The 23,037-nt window shown below is 41.3% G+C and overlaps 1 protein-coding gene across 4 annotated transcripts in view; it reads right to left on the bottom strand.

Moving 5' to 3' along the window:
- FRMPD4 (FERM and PDZ domain containing 4) overlaps nt 1-23,037 on the bottom strand; it is a 216,760-nt gene that overhangs the window by 34,840 nt on the left and 158,883 nt on the right. For all 4 annotated transcript variants that reach the window (XM_083612102.1, XM_083612099.1, XM_083612100.1 and 1 more), the window contains exon 5: nt 10,101-10,146. In XM_083612102.1, coding sequence (XP_083468228.1) covers nt 10,101-10,146 — 46 coding nt within the window. The remainder of the gene's footprint in view (nt 1-10,100; nt 10,147-23,037) is intronic.

The following is a 23,037-nucleotide window of genomic DNA, read 5'->3' as shown; positions in this document are numbered from 1 at the left end:
CTTCCGTTGAAATCTACAATTTGATACAATGAATAGTATACCTTATTTATTCAAAAGTACAGCTGGTTACATCTTGTGTGTTTATTGAATAATGTAGTAACTGGGTCTTCGCATGGAAAGAGAAATTCATAGGCAATTACTTCTCTTTTGTTCCAGGGATTTATATTTTTTTAATATAGTACAACTGTATTGATCCAGCAGGCTGCAATGGTTTGCTGCCATAGTCTGTTGCAACTTCAGTTCTGCCGCAGACTTGCATTCAGGATGCAAAACGATGCACCAAACTTCTTTCCAATGAATAAACTGATAAGGAGCATGTGAAACAATGTACTGCACAATGTGCATTGGGGAAGCTGTCTATTACTCTATATATGCCCCCATTTTAGGTGGGACCAATATGTGCACAATTGTGCACAGCGCTGAACCTAGAACTAACCTGGAAATGTCATAAAATACATCACTTAAAGGGTGTAACTGGGGTGGAGGCAGAGCAGGGGCACAATGGGGCAGAGTGGGGGAGGAGTGGGGTGTTTCAACTGCATGCGATTTCACACAAGTGTGCAATGACTCTGAATGCAATCCCCACATGTGTGTGTGTGTATGTAGGTGTGTGCCTTTAAGAAAATAAGTTGTTATTTTATGCCATGGAGAAACAAAAGAATCACAAGAATTCCCAAGTTGTGACCTTCATCTAACTGGCTGGGCAAAAAGGTCATTACAATTGTTTTGCTAATTAATAGAGTATGGCTGCTGTCAAAATAGCATGTTTTATATCCTTTTAAAAGGTTCTGTAGTACAAGTAAAAAGTTTTTCTTTGGATTAGAGTAAGAGAATGGCATCTCTGATAATTTTAATATTTTCTTTTTCCTGCCATGGAAATCTAATGCAAATGTCCAGAGTGCAGGTGGGTGATTGTATGCAGATGTGAGTTAAAGGTCCCTTAATCATGATGGGTTCTAATGGGTGTCTAAGTATCTAGAGTATGATGGATTTTCTGGTGCTTCAGGCATGGAGATTTCCCTGTCCAGGGCTCCAAAATACAAATTAATAGGTGAATACGGAGTATTTGACTGCATTGGGGACTAAGAAGGGAGAAAGGCACCTGCATACTCCGGAAGTCTCACATATGTTGCATGAACATCAAGAGCTACTTCTATTCTCTGTTAATGGAGGTGAGCCAAGGTGCACATGTTGGTTACTTGTCCTAAGTCTACCTTCTTAGGTAAAATGGTGAATTTAGAGTCAAGGTGCTAGGGAAATACCAAAATGGCCCCAAATTTGAGCCTCTTGGTCATACTAGCAATCATATGAGATCAGGAATGGGACACTTCAGGTACAAGAGCTGATAATGTTAATAGTTTTTGTCTAGACAGAGGATGGAGAGGGATGTGTGAGTGCAATGGAACTAGCCTCTTGTACAAAAGTAAAATTCATATCCATTTCACTGCCTTTCGCAGTGTTTATTAAATATGCAGTGTTTGCCTTTCGCACCACTGGCCTGTGATCCCTGGAAGGTTGTCTATATGGCCTTGAGAAGAAAAAGGATTCCCCGCCACCACCACTCTTGCATTAGATGATCCAGGCTTATCAGATCCATTGCACCCATCATATCTGGTGATTCATGCTAAATACCAAATACAAACTTTCCCAATGATCTAGGGTCAAATGTTTAAATACTGTTGTTTTAGAATCTGAACTGCAATATCATTGAAGGTTGCTGCTTCAGCTTTTAAATGTTTCAAAGGGTGCTTCTCTTACTAAAAGAACTTGATTTATATTTTCAGAGCTCGTGTGTCCAACAAAATAAGTCCAGCAATAAAACCAAAACTGATATGTTGCAACAATTTCTATTTTAATACCTTCATATTCATATTGTGAGTATAAGAGTGATTAACGGTTCATGGACCGACTAGTTCATTTTTTTTATGAAAGCACTTCTTTTTAGCTAAATAGAAGACATTATTCTCATTTAATGACCTTAAGCAGGAGCTTAAGGAATGCATTTGACAGGGAATGCAGAATATAGAATATTTATAGGGTTTGTAAGATATAGTTTGTAATAAAATCAGCAATAAAGCCAGTCTTATTAGCACTATGTTGTTGGGAGTAGGAAGAATGAGAAAATTATAATATCTTACCGTAACCAATGCCAGCAAGAACTCTTCTGTGTGGACCAATGACATTTTTTTCATGGCCACAAGTGTGGAAGCAACTTGCTTATGATAGTATGAACACAATGGTAGCAATGAAAGACCGCTACAGTTGTACCTTGGTTTTCAAACAGCCTAGTTCTTGAACATTTTGGCTCCCGAATGATCAAAACCCGGAACTTCCTGCAGCCAATCAGAAGCTGCGCTTTGGTTTTCAAATGTTTTGGAAGTTGAATGGATTTCTGGAACAGATTCTGTTCAACTTCCAAGGTATGACTGTATTCCAAGCCACCCTCATGTGCTTCATTTGTTTGCTTTATGAAACTCACAGTTACAAAAACATATTAACCTACTACAAATCTGTTAACTGCAACCGGCGCACAGAATACAACAGTAACAAAGGAAGCTTCCTTATTCTGAGTCAGACTATTAGTCCGTTTAGCTCAATATTGTTTACACTGACTGGCAGAGATTGAGCCTGGAGCTTTCTGCATGCAAAACATGATGTACTCTACCACTGAGCTGCAGCCCAGTTAAGTCCATAGATGTTCAAAAGACATTGACTGCACAAATGCAAAATGCCTAGCCACAATATCTTATCCTAGAGTTACTGGTTCCCATAAGAGATCTCACACCATATCATGTTGCTACAGACCTTGTGACAAATATTGTCCCCTTTATTTTCCACTATTGTTATTTACAGGATTGTGAAACTTTCAAAAAGGCACAGCTTTGATTGCATATAAAAAAAATACAAAGGGGTTTTAGCTTAATAACAATGAAATGGATTACAACACGTGTATTAGGTGGGAGAGAGAAAAAACTTTCTATGAAAGTTATGTGGGATTTCATACTTTAACATTCACTGAAAATGATACAGTGAAATCAGATATAATAAAAGATGAGCAAGGTTTGCATATCTTCTTAGATGCTCACATTAAATATGCTATTAAATGAACTTCATCATTACATAACAGTAAACACATTAACTATGGTAATTAATAGCCACAAGCTACGTGCCGGCTAGTTTACAGGAACAAGAATTGGTTCACTGGGAAATAACAAAATTAAAACAATAAGAATTGAGAAGACACATGTCTGCAGCCTTTATTGTGAGGCAGGCTTTTTTTTTTTTTTTTTTTGGAGAAAAAGTTGCTTAGATTTCCACAACAAATTTATGTCCCTAGTACTTATCCCCATCTCATTCATTCTCTCTTCACAGCACTATCCATCATGGCCAACTTTTTCTTGACTAATAATTATGCAGCAGTTGCTGACTACCAATATGGCTCCAAGGCTGTCATATTTGTCAATATTTATTTTAATGAAAGTATCTTGGAAAGGCAGTGAATTATCTCCAGGCAAATAATGGCACATAGTCAGTATGCACTTTTTACTGGGGTAGACCTCAGAATTCCATGGAAACAAAGGGTGTGTGATGTTCACACATCCAACAGAGGGAAGAGCACAATGATGGAAGTTATAATGTCTAATGATATCTATAATTAGGCTCTTCCCTAAGAGCTTAAAACACTTTACATAATTCTCTCTGTGGCATTAGAAGCCTTACAACAGAAGTGCAATGCAGGCCAGCATTATTATATATCCATAGGACCGACAGCACACGGGAGGACTGAGTCTGCAAGACACCCAGATCTGAACTAGGGGACTACCTGGTCCACCACCAGGTATTGGAATGTTTTTAATAAAGTATGACTGAGCATCACAATGTATTTGAAAACAGTCAAGGAGTGTGTGAAGGAGGACTGGTGAGGAATGCGCCCTGGAGAGAGTTCTGAGGGACATAAATGCCTGGAGGGCCACATTTGACCACTGGGGCTGAGGTCACCTCCCCCCCATCTGCCCGATAGGAAGAAACAGAATTAGGAAATAAAGGGAGAAACACATCAAGAGAAAGACAGAAATTCAGGAGCAGCCAGAAGTGAATCAGAAAGCAGCTGCAGTAAGAGATCAAGCCACTCTGCCCTTTGGCCCCAGGCTAATTCATTGACTCTCCCTCTCCCTCTACCCTCTATTTTCTTACTGCAGGATTTGCTGGTAAGCCTTCAACTTCACTTCATGACAATAATTTGGAGCAAATAAAGACTGCCATGCCTACCCCAGCATGGAAGAAAATGTTTGATTTTCTAGCAAACATCTCTGGATAAGTGGGGGTGGGCTGGAGTGGGGGTGAAGACCAGAGCTGTTTTCCTGATTAGGTCTATATCAAAATACATTCCCACAATAATTTCAAAACACCAGATAATCGTAAGTCCACAGAACAAACCACATGCCGAAATCAGTTTGTATAACTGTGTATACTTTATTGTTTATCTGTATAGACGTTGAGCTTTACAGTAAAAGGATTCATGGGGATGATTAAAGGGTCTCCTTCCATTGCCAGCCTCAGTAGGAGCAAAGACTTGCTTATGCTGTTCCCTCACAGCAAGATACCTTCTTAGGATTTAATAGCTTTCCAGAATGATGGCTTATCAGACCCTCAATTGAAATTTATTCTCCAAGCCTGAATGCACAGCACAATGGATAAATGATCTAATTGGAAATATGCCTAAGCCTAATAAACTACCCATTGCAATGATAACCCATTTACAAAACAAAATGTTTTCAACAGATAATCAAATAAACTTCCAGAAAAGTGAAACTTCAAAGTGCTCCAAGTGATTAAGCTCTTAAATCCTTTCCTTATCAGTACAGATGACATTCAAATTAACCTGAGAAAGATTTATTAGATTGACAGGAAGCACAAAAGAAGAATGTTTGGCTTTGGTTGTAATTAAACTGAAAATGAATGAGCTTAAGCAAAACTAATCTGGAAGACACTGAGTGAATTATGTTCAGCAGATGACCAGAGTACTCTAATTCTATAATAGTGTTAGTTTCACTGAGTTGTTTTCATGATGGGTTAGTAGCAAGCGTACATATACCACTGGTTTTATCCAGTTCAGAATACACCTTTGCTCTCTCTTCTCTTTACACAACTGCTGGACAGACAACACTTCCTCAGGAGATCAAAACAAATTGACAAAACAAATGGGGGCAATTATACTTCATTTCAGATCATCTCTACGTTGAAGCAAAGAAAATAAAATATTTCTGCTGTGGTATCTGGTTCGAACACATACAGCATCAGAGTCAGATTATTTAAAAAAAACAAAACACCTCATCTAGTAACACCCATGAGCTGAGATTAACACCATCTACTCACTAGCACACCACCTAAGAGCAATGTTACTGGCAATCAGTTTTTTGTGTGCCCACTCAGTCTGCTGCCCAGGTACTGTTGAGTTCTGTAAGTCCTGGAAGACCTGCTCCCTGCCTTGCAGGTTTTATATCCTGCTAACCTGTAAGGGCTGGGCCCGGACCGACTTCAGCAACAAAACCTGAGGCTGCTGAACAGACTTTCGGGCTGGATTGCGTGTGGGAATTTGTTGAGGAAGGGCTGTTGCTGTTGGTATTTTGTATCTTTATGTTAGACTTTGTGGATTATGTGAAAATTGTTTAGTTCAGTTGTGTATTTTTTAATGTTCTGTTTATTGCTCACAACTACAACATAATAAAAGTAGTCATGTATTTTTTTATGTTGTAAGCCACCTTGACCATGGTTTGAACTGTGGAAAGGTGGCATAAAAATAAAATTATGTTTGTAAGTATGTATGTTATGGGCAAGTTCAGAGGCTCTGCTTTTATTTCCTTTGGTTCTTTATTTTAATTCAGACTTGGGCTGGACAGCCCTTCAAAGACAGGACTGTCCTCTGTAAACTAGGAAACATGGCTACTCTAAAACGGTTCATATTGTTTTGTTTCAGCCAATGAGAAAATTCAGTACATTTAATAGGAGAATTTTAAATACACACACAGAGTAATGCACTAGGTCCTTCTGAGGTTATTGTAGTGGTATGAGTACATCTGAAGCTTCAAGTTAACTACCTTGGTTTGTTTATTCTTGCAGTTGACCTAATATGCTTCTGCGTTGTTGCTGTTTTTTTTTTTAAAAAAAGCAACAGTTCATTCTGAGTACACAGCCAGTTACTGTTTCAGCATTCTAAATCTCAGGAGCATTATAAGTGTACAAGAAAAGGATTGCTGCTATCCAATCAGAGGTAGCATGGCCTCAGGCCAGGAATAAAATTTATAACATGCATCCCTCTGATTGCATTTAGCACTATAAGAATGTCTCCAAGCTGCATACAGCTTCACTGCAAGCTGTATATTTTTGCTTTCTATATTATTAAATCCAATAACGGAACAAGCAGTTGTGTTTCTTAATAATAAAATGTGGAATGAATTTCCTAAAAACCATGGCATCAAACGTACTGTGAGTTTAATTCTGATGCCATTTTACACTAACTTACAAACCTTCAATGGATCCCTGCTATGACTTCAATTAACTGGAGTCAAAAGGAATAAGGTACATCAAAGACACAGACTTTAGGCCACTAATAGATCTCTGTTTACATAATAATTGGTGCAAACATGATCTATTCCTTGCTGCTAGCCTTAGCTACCTGGAAAAGATGCAGAATAAAGGCATGGGGGTATATTATTACCATTTAAATAGGGGGCTGTCCAAGCATGAAGGACACTACTCACTTAGGAGAATTCTGCATAATGAGTTCTGAGATCTATGAGCCAGATTTCTTCCATCATTTGCTCACCGCAGTGAAAGCTACCATTTTATCACATAGTGTAAATAAAATGCCATGTAAATTAATAAGCACATTAAATAAAATGCCAGTAGGCTAAAATGTGTAGATAAGGCTAAAGGGAAAGAGAATTATGCAATATTTTATGGTAGAATAAGAAGTATCAGAGCATCTTTGGAAGTGCCTATATCTCAGTCTATCAAGCACTTGCTTGGTCAGAATCAGGGATGGGGCTGGACTCACCTGATCCCCACACTTCTCAGGTCAATGTAAAAATCAGACTGTGACCTTGTTCATAATCTGCACTAGACCAAATTCCTCCATGAGGTAAATCTGAGGGCTTTAAAATTGTTTCCCCTCCTTTTTGGATGACTTGTACTCAGAAAGGTATACTATATTTTTTAAGAAAAGACAAATTAATGTGAACATCCCAGGCGCTCACCACCCAGAGTGGCTAGGAAACACTTGCTGTGTGGGTTGCAAACAAGGTCACAAATTCCTCTGGGAGTATTGGGGTGCAATAATGTCTCATCCCTTCAGAGACATTGTCCACATTTGTAACTTGGGCACTCAGAGTCTCCTCTTAGCTTAGACTTCCGGGTTAGTGCGAACGGCTAATGGCGGATTCCCTCCGAGCTTCAGAGGGAATCGGCTCTACAGGAGTTGGGTCTTGCCGCTGCGGCGACGCGGGGACCCTTAGAAATCACAGGTGCGGAAGCCTGTGAACCTGGTGACTCGGCAGGCACCATTTGCGCCCCCCCGACCTGCGAAGGAGCCTTTTTAAAGGCTTCGGAACGGGGGACGGGGTGAGCGGTGCGGTGCTGAGAGTCGACTGCTTCTCCTGTGGAGTGAAGCCGCGAGCCATGGTCGGAGGGCGCTGACTTCTTCTTGTGAACAATCGGACTCTAAAAGTAACAACCCATGAGTAGTACGGAAATTGGACTTTTTAAGGAAATTTTCTTTAGAATTTGGAACGATCGGGGAAGGCGCAAACAGGAAGTCCGCCTCCCCGCCTTGTAAAAAATCTAAAGCAAGGTCTAGTTAACTAAGGTCGAGAGAATTCCTTCTTCTCTAGTGGACAAAAGATATTAATTTCACGATTTGGCGATACAAGTATAAGTAATTGTGCTGGAGGATAAGAGTTAATTTTGAGAGTTGAAGTGCCACCCCCCCCGGACCCGGGAGCGATTCGCGAGAGAGCCTGTTGAGGAGATATAGAGGAGTTTGACAGCTGTCAAAATTAGCTGTCAAAAAGGAAAAAGAGAACTTTGTTTCTGCTGTCTCTGCTGGATATATTTGCTGCAACTTGGTTATATTTTGTTGAAAATAAGTAAGAACTGATACAAATTAACCTGACTTTTGGATTTTAACTAGAAAGAATACTAAGTTACCAAAATCCCCCTAGAGGGGGATTTGGGACACTACAAGAATGGCTGGAAGAGGGAAAATTCAGGCTGGGCTGGACAGAGTATTTGTTCTCCTGGGAAAGTTACAAGGCCAAATTGATGTTTTGGCTACAAATGTAACAACTTTGAACTTAACAGTAAATAGCATTACGGAATTTGATAAGGACTTGACTCAGGAAGCCCATGCAGCTGGACAAAAAGAGAACTTTGAGAATCTTGAAAGTGTGGAGAAAGAGACATATGTTGTTTCTGAGGAGAAGGAAGGAGGAGCTGTAATTTTGCAAATGACAAAGGAGAGCCAGAGGCCTGATACCATGCTCACAAAGGAAAACAAGAAATCAAACCAGAGGCCTGACAGGATGACTACAAAGGAAAATAAGTATTGGATGATGAAATTCTGGTTTGAATTGGTGACTGAAGAATGGAGAGATCTCCTTATGTGGAGACCTGAAGATCTATGGATTACAAATCTGATTAAAGTGGAAGCTGTAGTTTTTGTGACAATTGGACTTTTGGACCCTGCTTTTAAGTATGGAGGTCTGGCTGGAAGAAATATGGACCTTATTGGGACAGAGCTCCTCCGAGATATGGAGTTTAATATTAAGGACTATCAAAAAAACCGGCAGAGAGGAACTGAGAGAGAATTAAGAGCCTCGGACGTGAGATCTCCAGGCTGATAGAAGATTAAGGCTGATGGACTTTTGTTGGGGATCGAAACCGGGAAAGGGGGTGGTGGGGTTTGAGAATCCAAAGGGTGTATAATTATGATCTGTTTTATTTTATTTTTTTGTTTGGTTATTAATATGAAAATTGGGAAATTCGTGGAATGGAATTTGGGTCGACTTTAGAAAAAGGTTTGTGTATTGAGGTACAAATATTGATGTCTATAAGTCAAAATTGGTTTTTTTTTAAAAAAATGAATTAAATATAAAAAGGTTAAAAATTGGGGATAGGAACTTGTTGAACAAACAATTTGAATTGGAATACAAGAAGGGGAGGTGTGGGGAAGTCAGGGAAATATGGTAATGAAAATATGGAATTGTAAATTTGATGTGTTTTTAATTTTTTTTATTATTATTTCTTTCGTCTTTTTTGATATTTTTTTTTGTATTGAATGTGAAAAATCTTAATAAATATTTCATAAAAAAACAGTCTCCTCTTAGCTTAAAGCACTCAGTTGTCCAGAAAATGAACATCATATGTACCCCAGGCACTTTTGGAGGAGTCTTTCCACCTGTTTAAGACAGGCCTGTATTTTGCACTGTTTTGTGTGAACAAAGGGACCTTGCCTACCACATGCCCGTACTACATAAAAACAGGCAAATGTTGCTTTTGTGTCTTACACTCTGCAGGGGTGGGGGATACCATGAATTGCCACATCACTTTTTGCTCCGTTACTTAACTCTAGCTGGGTCTTTAGTTTGCTTGGGTCTTGCTCAAGGGGAATAAATGCAGCCCCGTCACCAAAAAAAGGGGGGGAAAGACCCCCTAGTCATTTAAAACCCACTGAAAAGGAATATAATCACGGTGTTGCTAGACAAGGGGGAAAACGGAAGCCAAAAAAAAGAAGACTCAAAAAGATTGGCTAGTATACTTGTGAAATGTCTTGGAGTAGAATTCAATATCCTTGTTCCTCTGCCCCCAAGAAGCACTCCTCATACATACTGGAACATATCCATATTTATTTAAATTACACTTACATTGTTCCACTTCTGTCTAGAGTAGTATATAATCATCACATTTATCTTCAAAGACACAGCTCGTACTTCACTTGTGCTATTGGTTATGCAGATAAGGAAGACACACACAGAGAGAATAGGCAGACAAAAGCAGTAAATGTTGCTAGGAAACTAATTCTAAAAAACATGATAACTACTTACAGGATAAGGCTGAATAACAGTAAGGAGGATCGATTCTTTGCAGCTTCTGTAAAAAAGGAGATGAGAGTGACGATTCATATTTTTATGCTCCAGAGATAACAAGGTTTTCTTTTTTAGTGGAGAGAATTGGGATCTTGTAACAGGACATTTGTTAACAACAACACCAAGAGTATTGAGAACAGAGCTGAGCCAAGACAAACAGCAGTTTCCCCAGATATTTTTGGCTACAATGAAATGTCCACACCATACATGCTTTCTTTGAAACAGGGTGACATCAAGAACAAAGGCAATTCTGGTGCAGGGAGTCTTCACTCTGACTTATCTTTCTTTGCCCTCAATGATGTTATTACACGGTCAAATCTGATTAGTTATAGAGTATCCTGGTATCAAGGGATGCAGGTGGCACTGTGGGTTAAACTGCAGAGCCTAGGACTTGCCGATCAGAAGGTCAGCGGTTCGAATCCCCACAACGGGGTGAGCTCCCGTTGCTTGGTCTCTGCTCCTGCCAACCTAGCAGTTCGAAAGCACGTCAAAGTGCAAGTAGATAAATAGGTACCGCTGCGGCGGGAAGGTAAACGGCGTTTCCGTGCACTGCTCTGGTTCGCCAGAAGCGGCTTAGTCATGCTGGCCACATGATCTGGAAGCTGTACGCCAGCTCCCTCAACCAATAAAGCAAGATGAGTGCAGGAACCCCAGAGTCGGCCACGACTTGACCTAATGGTGAGGGGTCCCTTTACCTTTACCTTTTATCCTGGTATCACTCCATCTGCTATATGGTTCCACACTAGCTGGGGACCCATAAAGAAGACGCATGGGGGTTGGCGATTGTGCCAAAGCAGTGGTGACTGATGCTGGATTCAGATACCACTTTATTCCATCTTCACAGCATTGACACCTGTTCATTTTTTGCATCTTATGCTATCTTTAACATGACATAAAAGTCACTTCTGGAAACCTAGTGGAATCTAATGAAAGTTTAGCACTAATTTCCATGTTCATTGTTTCCATAGAAAAATCTGCTTGCAACCCCCTTAACTCAGAAAACTGCGGGAGTTTTATGTTGATGAAATTTCAGGTGGTATGCAGTTTGCCCAGCCATTTATGGCAGTATATTGATTTAAAAAAGGCCACAGTTCCATAACACAACAAGATACTGCAGTTTAAAGGAACATTAGAAATCAAGACAGAAGCACAAGCATTATAACCAGTAAACCCCATGTCTTAATGCAGCCAGAGAGGGGGGCGGGGAAAGCAGCAAAGAAGAAGAAAGTAAATATTACTACATTATAGTGGCTTTAAAGGTATTTCAAGCTCTCCCCACTTCTTGCAGTCCACAGACAAACAGACCAACATCTGATAAAGCCAGATTGACAGCAAAACAAATGAACATATGTACATAAATACATAAATATAGGAGTCAAAAGTAGTATCAGAATTAAGGCACTTTAACTTGCATCATAGCAATCCAACTTGTATATTATTACTTATTTTTCTAATGAGAACCAATAGTGTCATATGCCTGTACACATATGTTATCTGATGTTTGCTTTCAAAGTTGAACAGCCTCCCTCAGGAGGCTAAGGACTCTCCTTCCCTGGAGGTTTTTAAGCAGAGGTTGGATGGCCATCTGTTATGGATGCTTTAGCTGAGATTCCTGTATTGCAGGGGGTTGGACTAGATGACCTCTGGGTCTCTTCCAATTCTATGATTCTATGAGTCAACACTTAGGTTGCAATCCTAATGCTCAATTTTCTTGGGAGTAAGCCCCATTAAACACTGTGGGACTGACTGCCAAGCAAACATGCATAAACTTGCACTTTTAAAGCATGGATAAGATATTTGCAAGGCCCTGTTAGGATTTTCAGATGTTTGTAGCATGATACTTAAAAAGATGTCTTTCCTTCTTTGTGCATTTGCTGCCAGAAACGCACGCCAAACATGTTTGTCACATCAGGTGTGCAGCTGCCCTAAGAAAATGTGTTTGCACATAGTCAAAGGTAATTTTGGGTCACACAAGGATAGACTCAGCCATTCAAATCCTTCAGCATCCTCTAAAGGCTAAGAGGAAAGATTCTGAGGAAAACCACAGTCATTATCATCTACTTATAATTAATTTAAAGTAATTAATAGCTTTCTGAAAAGTTGAACCAGTACATTGGTAAAGCAGCAAAATGGGACACAGAAATTGCAAAAAGCCTGTGCTGGAGCATTCAAAGCTTTTGCTAAGGAACTGTTATGAAGTGTTAATCTTATTGAGTATCTCAGAAACACATAGATAAATGCATATTTATTTGCCATGTAAACACCCTCAAAGCCAATATTTGTTTTATTACATCAAGGGGCTGTTTTTCTTTTTAACATTTGGGAAAGGTTAGTTGCCACTTGATGGTGATGAACTTGAGTTTCTGTTGGCTCCCCCGATTTCCAATGCAATTAATTGCCTGCTTCTGAGATTTATTGCCGGGTTGACTGAAGTGCAACTAATTTGCATGCCAGTGCTGCTCAGTTGGAAAAACAAAATAAATCACCACCACTGCATTAGCCTGAATGAGTGCAAAGCCCAAAAGAATTTGCTCATGAATAATCCAGCAGCTGAAGTAACTGGGGACTCCTGGTAAGTGGTTCCACATTTGCAACTTATGTGACTGGTCTTAAAACACTATTGATCTCTCCATCCCATTCAGTCTACAACAACTCCGCGAAAAGCAACCATGTGTCAGGAAAGCATTCTAGTAGCAGCTCTTCCTTAAGAAACATGACACACACTCTGTCTCCCCATTCCCACCCAAGGGACAAAGTCTTTTTCAGTCTTTTCAGCCAGAGTGGAAGGGGGAAAAAAAGGTATTGGTCCCTGTAACTTTAGAGAGAGGAAACAAAAATTCAGAGAAAGGCCCATTTGTGAGCAGCTCTTTGGCTAAAAGGGAGGCTTTCAATGTGACACTGTCAGGGTGGAAAACATATACTTGAAGATTTTGTGGTAGTTGTGTACTGGATGAAATCATTGTATTGCCATGCTGCTTTGTGTAGTTCTTTGGACAAAGAGAGAATAACCCTATCCTTTTATATAGCTGTGGAGTGAAATATTCCCTTGGAGGTTTATAGGATGCCTCGTCCGTGGTTATCTTTGTCACAGCAGCTTGTAAAATCATGCAGCTGGTTAGGATAGGCAAACATGCTCAAGTGTGACAGGTTATCATGGGCTGATCAGTGGATGGACAATTTATTTCAAAAGCGAAGAATGTTGTAGGGCTGAGAGACATAAACTCATGAGGCACCACGAGAGTTCACTGTAAGGCCACCAATGCTATACCTGCCATTTTTCAAACCCATGATAACCATAACACAATTGGATATTCCTGTTTTACAAGCTATTCTTGAATGATTCAGACTTGAGAAATACATCTCCTGCCTCAGTCAGTCAATACAGTGAACCTTGCACCAAATGTTATTAAGAACCACAGCAAATGCTATTAATTTCAGCCCTAGAACTCAAGAAGCAAAATCTCCCTTTGCTGGTGTTTCCATCCCTTTGCTAGCTATGCCTCCCTAGATACAGGAAGAACGGTGTAAATGTATATTCCATCCTGAACAAAGGCAGATTTGAAAAGAAACCAGAGATCATAAAGTGGCTTTAGTTAATATGCTCTTTGTGTAGCTAACAAAGAATCCATATGCTAATAACCAGATTTTCTTTATTTCCAGAGAATTAACACTTGCTTAACAACAGCAACAACCTGAATGAGGATTTTTCTAAGATTAGGGGGATTTCAGGGCCATCCACTTTACATTTACGGTGCATTCCACTTGAACTGTTTTTGGCAGTTCTACCCAGTTTCATAGAGATACTTAACATGCAAGAAATGTGGAACATAAAGGTGAACAGAAGTATTAGACGATGGAACATTACAAAGGTCAAAGCAGTATTGCTAAGTATTATCTGTCTTGGACTACATGAAGCATGGGAATTTTAATATAAAATTTGCCATTGACTTTGTCTGTGAACTTGCAGGTGCTGAGGTCTCCCCCCTTTCTACTTATTCAGTGGAGAAGGAAAAAAATACATTTTGAGAAGAATGTCCCTGCATGGAGATGAAACATGAAACAGCTGACCCTGAATCATATTCTGATGACAAATGACTTATGAGACATTAGTGGGATAGAAGGTCTGATCCTAACAGAAGGCACTAGAAAATATGAAGGGCATTGATGGATATTGGCCACCACGGAACAAGAATCTAATCTTTATGGGTCAGAAAAGACAGGCAGAATAGATAAGGCTGTTGGCAGTGCAACAGGAGATAATTCCATGTGTTACTTAGAGTTCATTCTCTTAAAGTTAAAATGATCTAGCCAAGAGGGGACAGGTAATGCTCAGCAGCCAAGCAGAGTGGCATGATCTATATTGAGATAGCATGTGTTCTGACTGGCTGTGTTGTTCTGATGGAGTTTTGCTCTGTACATTTGGTCAAATGACACCCTGCTATGTACAAGGCCTAAAATAAGAAAGGCAAAATCTCTCTCTATTCCTTTCTCTTCAAATTATTCTCTGTTTTTGTTCAGTTTTCTTAGGAAAGCCTTCTCGAGACTTTTATCTCTGGATTCAGATTGCATTACTTAAGTGGCTTTGCTCACAAAAGAAAGGGTCAAGCAAGGAACTATGTGTGTGAGAGGGGATATACAGACTTCAGGGATAATTTCACAATGCAAATTCAGTATGACACATTGCACAGGAGCAGTGGCGTAGCGTGGGTTGTCAGCACCCGGGGCAAGGCAAGTAATTTGCGCCCCCTAACCCGTGGATTTGCGCCCCCTAACCCGTGGATTTGCGCCCCCTAACCCGTGGATTTGCCCTAACCCCAGATGTTGCGCCCGGTGCGGCCGGCCCCCCCTGCACCCCCCACGCTACGCCACTGCACAGGAGACAACATCTTTCTCTAGAGAGCTTGACATTTACAGGCAATCTTAATCAGAGAATGAAGTTAGAGAACAAACATAAAATTTATTTGCATGATATAAATACTAATTATTATAAAAATATGCAGAGGGCCTTTTCGGTAGTAACACTCCAGTTATGGAATAGCCTCCACAGAGAGGCTTTCCTGGTACCTTCTTTATTATATTTTTGGCACCAAGTACAGACCTTTTCTTATTCACCCAGGCATTTGAACGGTATTTTAAACCACTCTGGGGCTGTAGCTGCTTAGTGTAGTTTTGACCTGAGCTGTGAACTATTTATGCTGCCTCTGTTGCAAGGAAATTTTTATTGCCTTTTATTGTTGATTTTAATTACCATAAATTGTATTTTTAAAAATATTGCCTGTTTGTAAGCCACTCCAGGGAATATTTGTTGCTGGGTGGCCCTACAAATCGAATAACAAAATGGCAAATTCTTCACTGAAATGCACCCAAAACTTTCATAACACCCCTCAAGAGCACAAAACAAAACTAATCCTTTTAGACATTATATGAAAAGGGGTTGGACTCGATGGCCCTTGTGGTCTCTTCCAACTCTATGATTCTATGATTCTATGATTCTATGTATCTAGAGATTAAAGTAAAAGGTTGGAAGGAACCTCAGTCTGTTTGTTCCATGTTCCTTTTCAGTCACCAACCTAGTTTTCTTGAACTCCATGTTCCTTTGCAATCTCTGCATGCACACACAAAAGTGGCCAACAATTGAAAACTATTTCTAAAAGCAGTAGATGATATTGATTCATTGCACAAAGGAACTAATTTTGAAATGTTAGAATCTTGCCCACCATAATGCCAAATAACCAAATTTCCTATTGAACCAAAACGAACAATAAAGGCAATTGCTATGCAGTTAAGTTAGCATTTATCCCTCCTAAATAACTTGATGGTACAAAGCTGTTTTAGTTGCTATTGGACAAACAGAGACTTAACATTGGCATGCAAAAACAAGAGAACAAAGGGTCCTACTCTTGGTAAGTAGGGCAAGGCTTCTGGGCTCTGGTTACTTGACATGAAAAAATAACAACACTACAATCCTTGGCTCAACACCTACATCAGCACCAGCTTCTGGATCATTCAAAAGAACCTTATGAAGCCAGTTGTTTGGCAGCAGGGACCAGTAACTATTGTTGATGACTAGGGCGGAATTCAGCTTCTTAACCACAGACCCAATATCAATCATTTTATGCTAGCAATCCATTTCATAATATTTTCTACTGTCTATCTCTCTTATTCCCAACAACTCACCGTACACTATTATTTAAAGCAGGGGTCAGCAAACTTTCAGCAGGGCGACAGTCCACTGTTCCTCAGACCTTGGGGGGGAGGGGGGACTATATTTTGGAAAAAATAATGAACAAATTCCTATGCCCCACAAATAACCCAGAGATGCATTTTAAATAAAAGGACACATTCTACTCATGTAAAAACACGCTGATTCCCGGACCGTCCATGGGCCGGATTTAGAAGGTGATTGGGCCGGATCCAGCCCCCAGGCCTTAGTTTGCCTACCCATGATTTAAAGCAATAGGCTTGTGAATGGCTATTTGCTATGAATGGATTCTTTATGTTTGGACTGAGTATATCTTTGATTGAATTATAATACAGATTAATAGTAGCAATCATGAACTTTGATTACCAGATGTAGGGGAGAAACAACAGAGATTGTGGTACATAAAGTTTTAGTATGCCATAAACACCACAGCACCATTGATTTACGTCTAAGTGCTAACATTTATTCCTAATATTGAGGGATGGAGCCAGGGTTGAGAGAACCCTTGGCAAAGTGGGACCCTTCCTACATCAATGAGCCCTGGCGGTCTTGTCTTACAGCAACAGCAGGCAAATTACTGGTAGGTCTCATCCAAACTTCTGCTTGTCCATGCCTAGAAAGCATGGGTCTGAGCAGTTTTGCCTTTGCCCCACTGCTTTCCTCCAGAAAACCCACTCCTTAGTGCTAAATTAGATGAAATGTCAATCCAGATAAAACTGACGTATGCTCCAATTAGCAGTAAAGAGCGGGTTTCCCTGGAGGAAAGCAGTGGGGCAAGTGGCAGTATGGATGAGCCCTTAAGCAGAATTCTGGAGAAGGGCTGGATGGCTTGGATTCACCACTTGAATCTCCTGCAATGTCCCAGAATGATTCTTCTGGGGCATTGTGGAAAATCTAAATGGTAGCTCCCAGCGCCAGGTACTTTGTAAAAGGAGATCCTAAGCAAGGCATGAAAAACGAGCCCTGTAGCTGCCCAAGGATACAGTGCTTTGAATTCCTTTGGGTAAGAAAGTGCCGGATCCTTATGGTCTATTAGTAATATTTGCTTTATTAACAAATACGCAAACAGAGCATAAGAAAAGGCATGCTGATTTTAATAGTTCATCAAGGGCCTAACAGAAGAAGAAGAAGAAGAAGAAGAAGAAGAAGAAGAAGAAGAAGAAGAAGAAGAAACCTTCATTCCAGAGCCAAACACTGCAATCCATTGTCAGATGGAATAAATCAGATGATTCCGCCCAGCAAAGGAACTTGCTGGCTCAAAGGGTACAGATTAAAAATAGACATTAGAACAGAGTCAGATCACAGGAAGTAGAACAACCAGCCCCTTGATCCCATCTAATCTCTTATCTCAATGCCACCTTATCTACATTGTTCAAAAACGTCTTCATCATTTCACTCTAAAGAACTCGAATCTAAGTGTTGGGGGTGCTGAGCTGAGATGGCCCAACTGCCTCTTGCTTGTTCAAAGCAGAATAAACATGTCCTAATTATTTGCAATGAGAAGCAGGGTCATCCTAGGGGAGGAACAGGGCCCGAGGCAAATCACATTGTGTGCCCCCCCCCTGGGGCCTTTATATCTTTATATCCACCCCCTCCTCATAATGATGGCAAAGGAAAGAGCCCTCCTGCCCACAGCTTTCTTCTTCTTCTTCTTCTTCTGCTTCTTCTTGACACACCCCTCTCTCTATCCACCCCCAGCTTACATTTTTCTATTTTGCCACTGATATATCAGTGATGTGCCTCTAAGACCCTTGGCCTCCACATCCTCCCTTCACTGCCTTGCTTTAAGATGAGAGGAGGTGGAGAGCCTCAGCAGGTGAGTGGAAAGGTGGCAGGAAAGGCAGGACAGCAGGTTGTGGCTGCTGGAACCAGGTGCTCCCCATCCTCAAATGTGCAGGACTGGAATAGTTACAGTACCTCTGTTCTCACACCCCAGCCCTGCAGGGACAGCCTTGCCAAAGGGGTAATGCGTTTGTTAATTAAAATATTTATATCATGCCTTTCAGCTCCTCATCCCCACCTTCCAGCAGCCCACAATATTAATTACAGATTTTTTATAACTCGGGCTATTCTTCAGCTGGAACTCACCAGAACTCAGTTCCGGTACCTCTCAGGTGGGCACCTTTGCCATTCTAAGAGAATGAGGGAGGTGTTCATGGTGAGTTCCAGCACCTGTGTTTTTTCAGTAAAATAGCACTGTTCATAACACACACACACACACACAACTTAGCTCAGTCAGTAGAACATGGGACTCTTAATCTCAGGGTTGTGGGTTTGAGTCTCACGCTGGGCAAAAGATTCCTGCATTGCAGAGGATTGGACAGGATATCCCTCGTGGTCCCTCCCATCTCTACAATTCTATGATTTTATGACCAAATGAGTGGTTATGATAGCTTGCTGCCTGACCTGGGGAAACTGTGACTGAGCTGGTGATAATAGTAGCCCCAAAGGGATCTCCTTGTTCCACAAAGAGACTGAACTTAAAAGGTCCCTGAGCAATATTTCATGAGGAACCATCATGAGGCCTAGAGGGAATGTCACTTGCTACCTGTGCTGAGATGGTAAGAACTTACCGTATTTTTCCCTCTATAACACGCAGATTTTTTCTCCTAAAAAGGAAGGGGAAATGTCTGTGCGTGTTATTGAGCGAATGTGTGGTCCCTGGAGCCAAATGGCAAAAAAAATCAGGCAAAAATCAAATCGCGCGTCTCGGAGAAGGGAAACCTGAAAAGAGGAAGTGGCTGCTTTCCTGCATTCTGCCTCAGGGTCTTACTGCCCACCCTTCTCTGTTTCCTTGCTGTGTTTGCTCAAACGGAACAAAGAGCAGGGAAAGCCCCTCCCCTCCAGGCAAGCAGAGTGTCGTCTCTGTGCTCCGGTGCTGCTGAAAACATGCAGGAGGGAGGGAGGGAGGGAGGGAGGGAGAGAGAGAGAGAGAGAGAGAGAGAGAGAGAGAGAGAGCTGGCTGGCTTGGGTGGGTAGGTGAGGGAAAACTTTTGCCTTCCTTTCCTCCCTCCCGTTATACCCCTCTCCTGCATTCTTAGCCAGCTGCTTCTCTGCACACCCCTCTCGTGCTCCTTGTCCATTCTGTATTTTTCCTTCCTTCCCCACTTAAAATGTGGTTAAAAAGCATGGATCCACATGGATCCTCAGGATCTTTGCATTGGGTCACCCCAAATTCACCATCAGATCACATAGCATGTCCATGGCTACAGCCTGCCCCCCCAAAATCACACACGCACTGTTGCCTGGGGCTGCAATGGTGCAAAAATGTGGTTAAAAAGCATGGATCCACATGGATCCTCAGGATCTTTGCATTGGGTCACCCCAAATTCACCATCAGATCACATAGCATGTCCATGGCTACAGCCTGCCCCCCCCCCCAAATCACGCACCCACTGTTGCCTGGGGCTGCAATGGTGCAAAAACGTGGTTACAAAACATGGATCCTCAGGATCTTTGCATTGGGTCACCCCAAATTCACCATCAGAGCACATAGCATGTCCATGGCTACAGCCTGCCCCCCCCCCAAATCACACACCCACTGTTGCCTGGGGCTGCAATGGTGCAAAAACGTGGTTACAAAACATGGATCCTCAGGATCTTTGCATTGGGTCACCCCAAATTCACCATCAGATCACATGTCTGTGGCCACAGCATGAAGCACAAAAATGATACATCCACTGTTTCATTCAGAATGTTTTTTCCCTTGTTTTCCTCCTCTAAAAACGATGTGCGTGTTATGGTCAGGTGCGTGTTATCGAGCGAAAAATACGGTACATCTGAATTCCTGAGTGCAGCTGAACTTTTTATTCTTTGACCTAACTACTTGGTGGGGCAGCCTGCCCTCTGCTTCCTAAGCTACTTTGTATTTAGGCACAGCTAGTGATTTTGCCCCAGAAGGGAGACAGAAACAGCCTAAGCTACATAAGTACCAAATTTACAGATATCTGGACTAGGGAAGGGATAGAGCTCAGCACCTAAGCATATGTTTTGCAGGAAGAAGTCCTGATTTCAAGCCCTTGTGCAGGCAGGGGGAACCTGTTTCAGCCCAAATGCTGCATTCCTTTCTGGACAACCTTGGGGGGATTCAGGACAGATAAAAGAAAGTACTTCTTCACATGATACACGGTTGAATTCATTCCCTCAGGAGGCAGTGATGGCCACCATCTTGGGTAGCTTTAAAGGAGGATTCAAAGGAGTCAAATTCAATGCTTTTCTCTGGGGGCGGGTACACATACCCCTAAACTTTTGTGAATCTAAGTTTGGCCTCATTGAGGGGCAGTATTTCAATATGAGTAGGGAAATGAGAGTACCCCTAAACATTTTTTAAGTAAAAAAGCACAGGACAAATTCACGGGGAATAGGGCTAACAGTGGCTACTAACCATGATGGCTGTGTTCTGCCTCCATAGCTGAAGGCAACATGCTTCTGAATAACCATGGCTGGAAACCACAGGAGGGGAAAGTGATGTTGCGCTCAGGTCATGTTAGTGGGTTTCCCATGGGCATTTGGTTGGCCCCAGTGAGAACACGATGCTGGCCTAGATGGGCCACTAGCCTGATCCTACAAGCTCAGGTTCTTACATTCTTAACAGTCTGGCTTGGTATATGACAGCTTCGTATCTATTGCCTACATATTTATTTTTACAAAAACAAAATGAAGGAAGTGAGTTAGTTAATCTCCTACTTTGTCACTCCATAAAGCTTTTCAAGCTCAGGAATTCTTCAAAGCTTTAAGATGTGAACTGCCCTGAGACCTGCAGGTATAGGGCAGTATGCAAAGTTTAGTAATGATGATGATGATGATGATGTTGGATTGGATTTGGATTTGATATCCTGCTTTATCACTACCCTAAGGAGTCTCAAAGCAGCTAACAATCTCCTTTCCCTTCCTCCCCAACAACAGGTGTCAAATGCTTTGGAAATCTTCACCTATGGATTGCCAACACACACACTCTCGTATAAAGTTTTATGTTTCCCTCCATCTCCAGCACAGAGTGCAAGCCAATATAAGAGAAGGTAGGATCGGCTCTCAGTTGACTTAAAGGTCAACTGAATGAGGGCAGAAAGCTCTCAGAAAATCAACCATCTATTATGACCACGGAGAAAACTCCATTAAAACTAGAAACTGTGCTGGTTTCTTGATGTACTTTGAGGAGATAAACAACCAGATCTATAAACCACCTGAGGCATTCCCTAACTAAGGTCACATCCAGAAGTGGAGGATGTGTTAGTTCAACATATGAGACCAAACACTATGTAATTTAACTCTTAATTCACATTACACCAACAACCCTTTCTAATTCTTGGAATAGCCAGGCTAGCTTTCTGGTGAGGTGATCATCTGAATGATGGGCCATTAAGGGGAACAAAGGAAGTGGATTTGTGCAAGACAGCAAATGGGTGGGGTGCCCCTCTCCCCCAGCTCATGGGTAGTTAGAAAGACAAAGTTGAGAGCCGAGAATTGGAGTGATGTGAGCTAGAAGCAAAGGAGCAAGCTGGGGAGATAGAAACAGAGCATTTTTTTATTTCTATTTGAATCCAAGGCTGTGGCTGTGGGTAAAGCAAAGCCCTCTTGGGGTGCTAAAGCTATGAACCCCTCCATCATAGGCTCAGGTTGTGGATATGTGTAAATAAACCATACAGACATAACAGACTCTATGGAACCTCATTCCATGGGTAAGTGCCTGGAACTCCTGGAATCCCGCACTGCTCTGAGATTGGGTGATGCTCAACAATATTATTCCAGTAATACAGATGTCTAGGTAGACCAAAAGAAAACATTTTATCTGTAGCTACACACCACCCTAAACAATGAAGGAATGGCATTTAGCATAATATTTTATCAGAACTTTGGAAAGCTGTAGCTTTCTGAGAGACAAACTCTATGGGAACTTTTAACCCCTTCCCTCAATGTAAATGTCCCTGAAAATAATTCAGAACCGCAGCAGTTAGAGGAAATGGGTAAAACTTCCCCTATCTAGGGTCCTAATCTGGATCAGGCCCACTCTGCCTCCAAGTGGCTTTGTAATAGCCATTTATGCAATTGCTAATTGTGCAGATGGCATCCCTTCTAGTTTCGATCTGAGAATATCCTGATGTTAAGACTGGCTGGCTTGTGGCAGGTTTTACGAGTTTCGTTTGATGCATTAAAAAACCCTTCAAAGGCCATTTGACCATACATGACAGTGAGGTAAGTGCACACACCACAGGCAACAATGCCTCTTTCAGATCACCTTCAAGCCTCTGAAGCAGCTACCGTCTTTCTCCTTTCTAAGTTCTGCATATTCTTCCATGGTTAAATCCAGCTATTTCTGTATCTGACAAATGCAGGGGACACATGCTGTTTGCCTTGAGCCAAATGGTGCACAGCTCTCCTCTTTCCTCTCTTTTGCACTAATTAACCTATTTCCTTTTTTCTGTATTAATTAAAAACTGGCTCTTTTGGCAAAATATGTATTAACTTTAGATTACTAATTTTTTCCTCTTTTTAATGAAACCTCTCTTTTTTGGCTATTTCCCACATTTGAGAATAATTTTCAAAATGACAGCTAGTTAAAGTAATAATAGCTTCCCCCTCCTCCCAGGCCTTTAGAATTCTCTGCAGCTTGCTCAGGCTGAACTTTCCTGTATACTTAGTAAAGTTAAAGGACCCTGGATGGTTAAGTCCAGTCAAAGGTGACTATGGGGTGTG

This window comes from Podarcis filfolensis, assembly GCF_964270895.1.
Source record: "Podarcis filfolensis genome assembly, chromosome: 4".
Taxonomy (NCBI): domain Eukaryota; kingdom Metazoa; phylum Chordata; class Lepidosauria; order Squamata; family Lacertidae; genus Podarcis; species Podarcis filfolensis.
The sequence above is the reverse complement of the archived record's forward strand: the minus strand, read 5'-3'. Positions and strand labels throughout refer to the sequence as shown.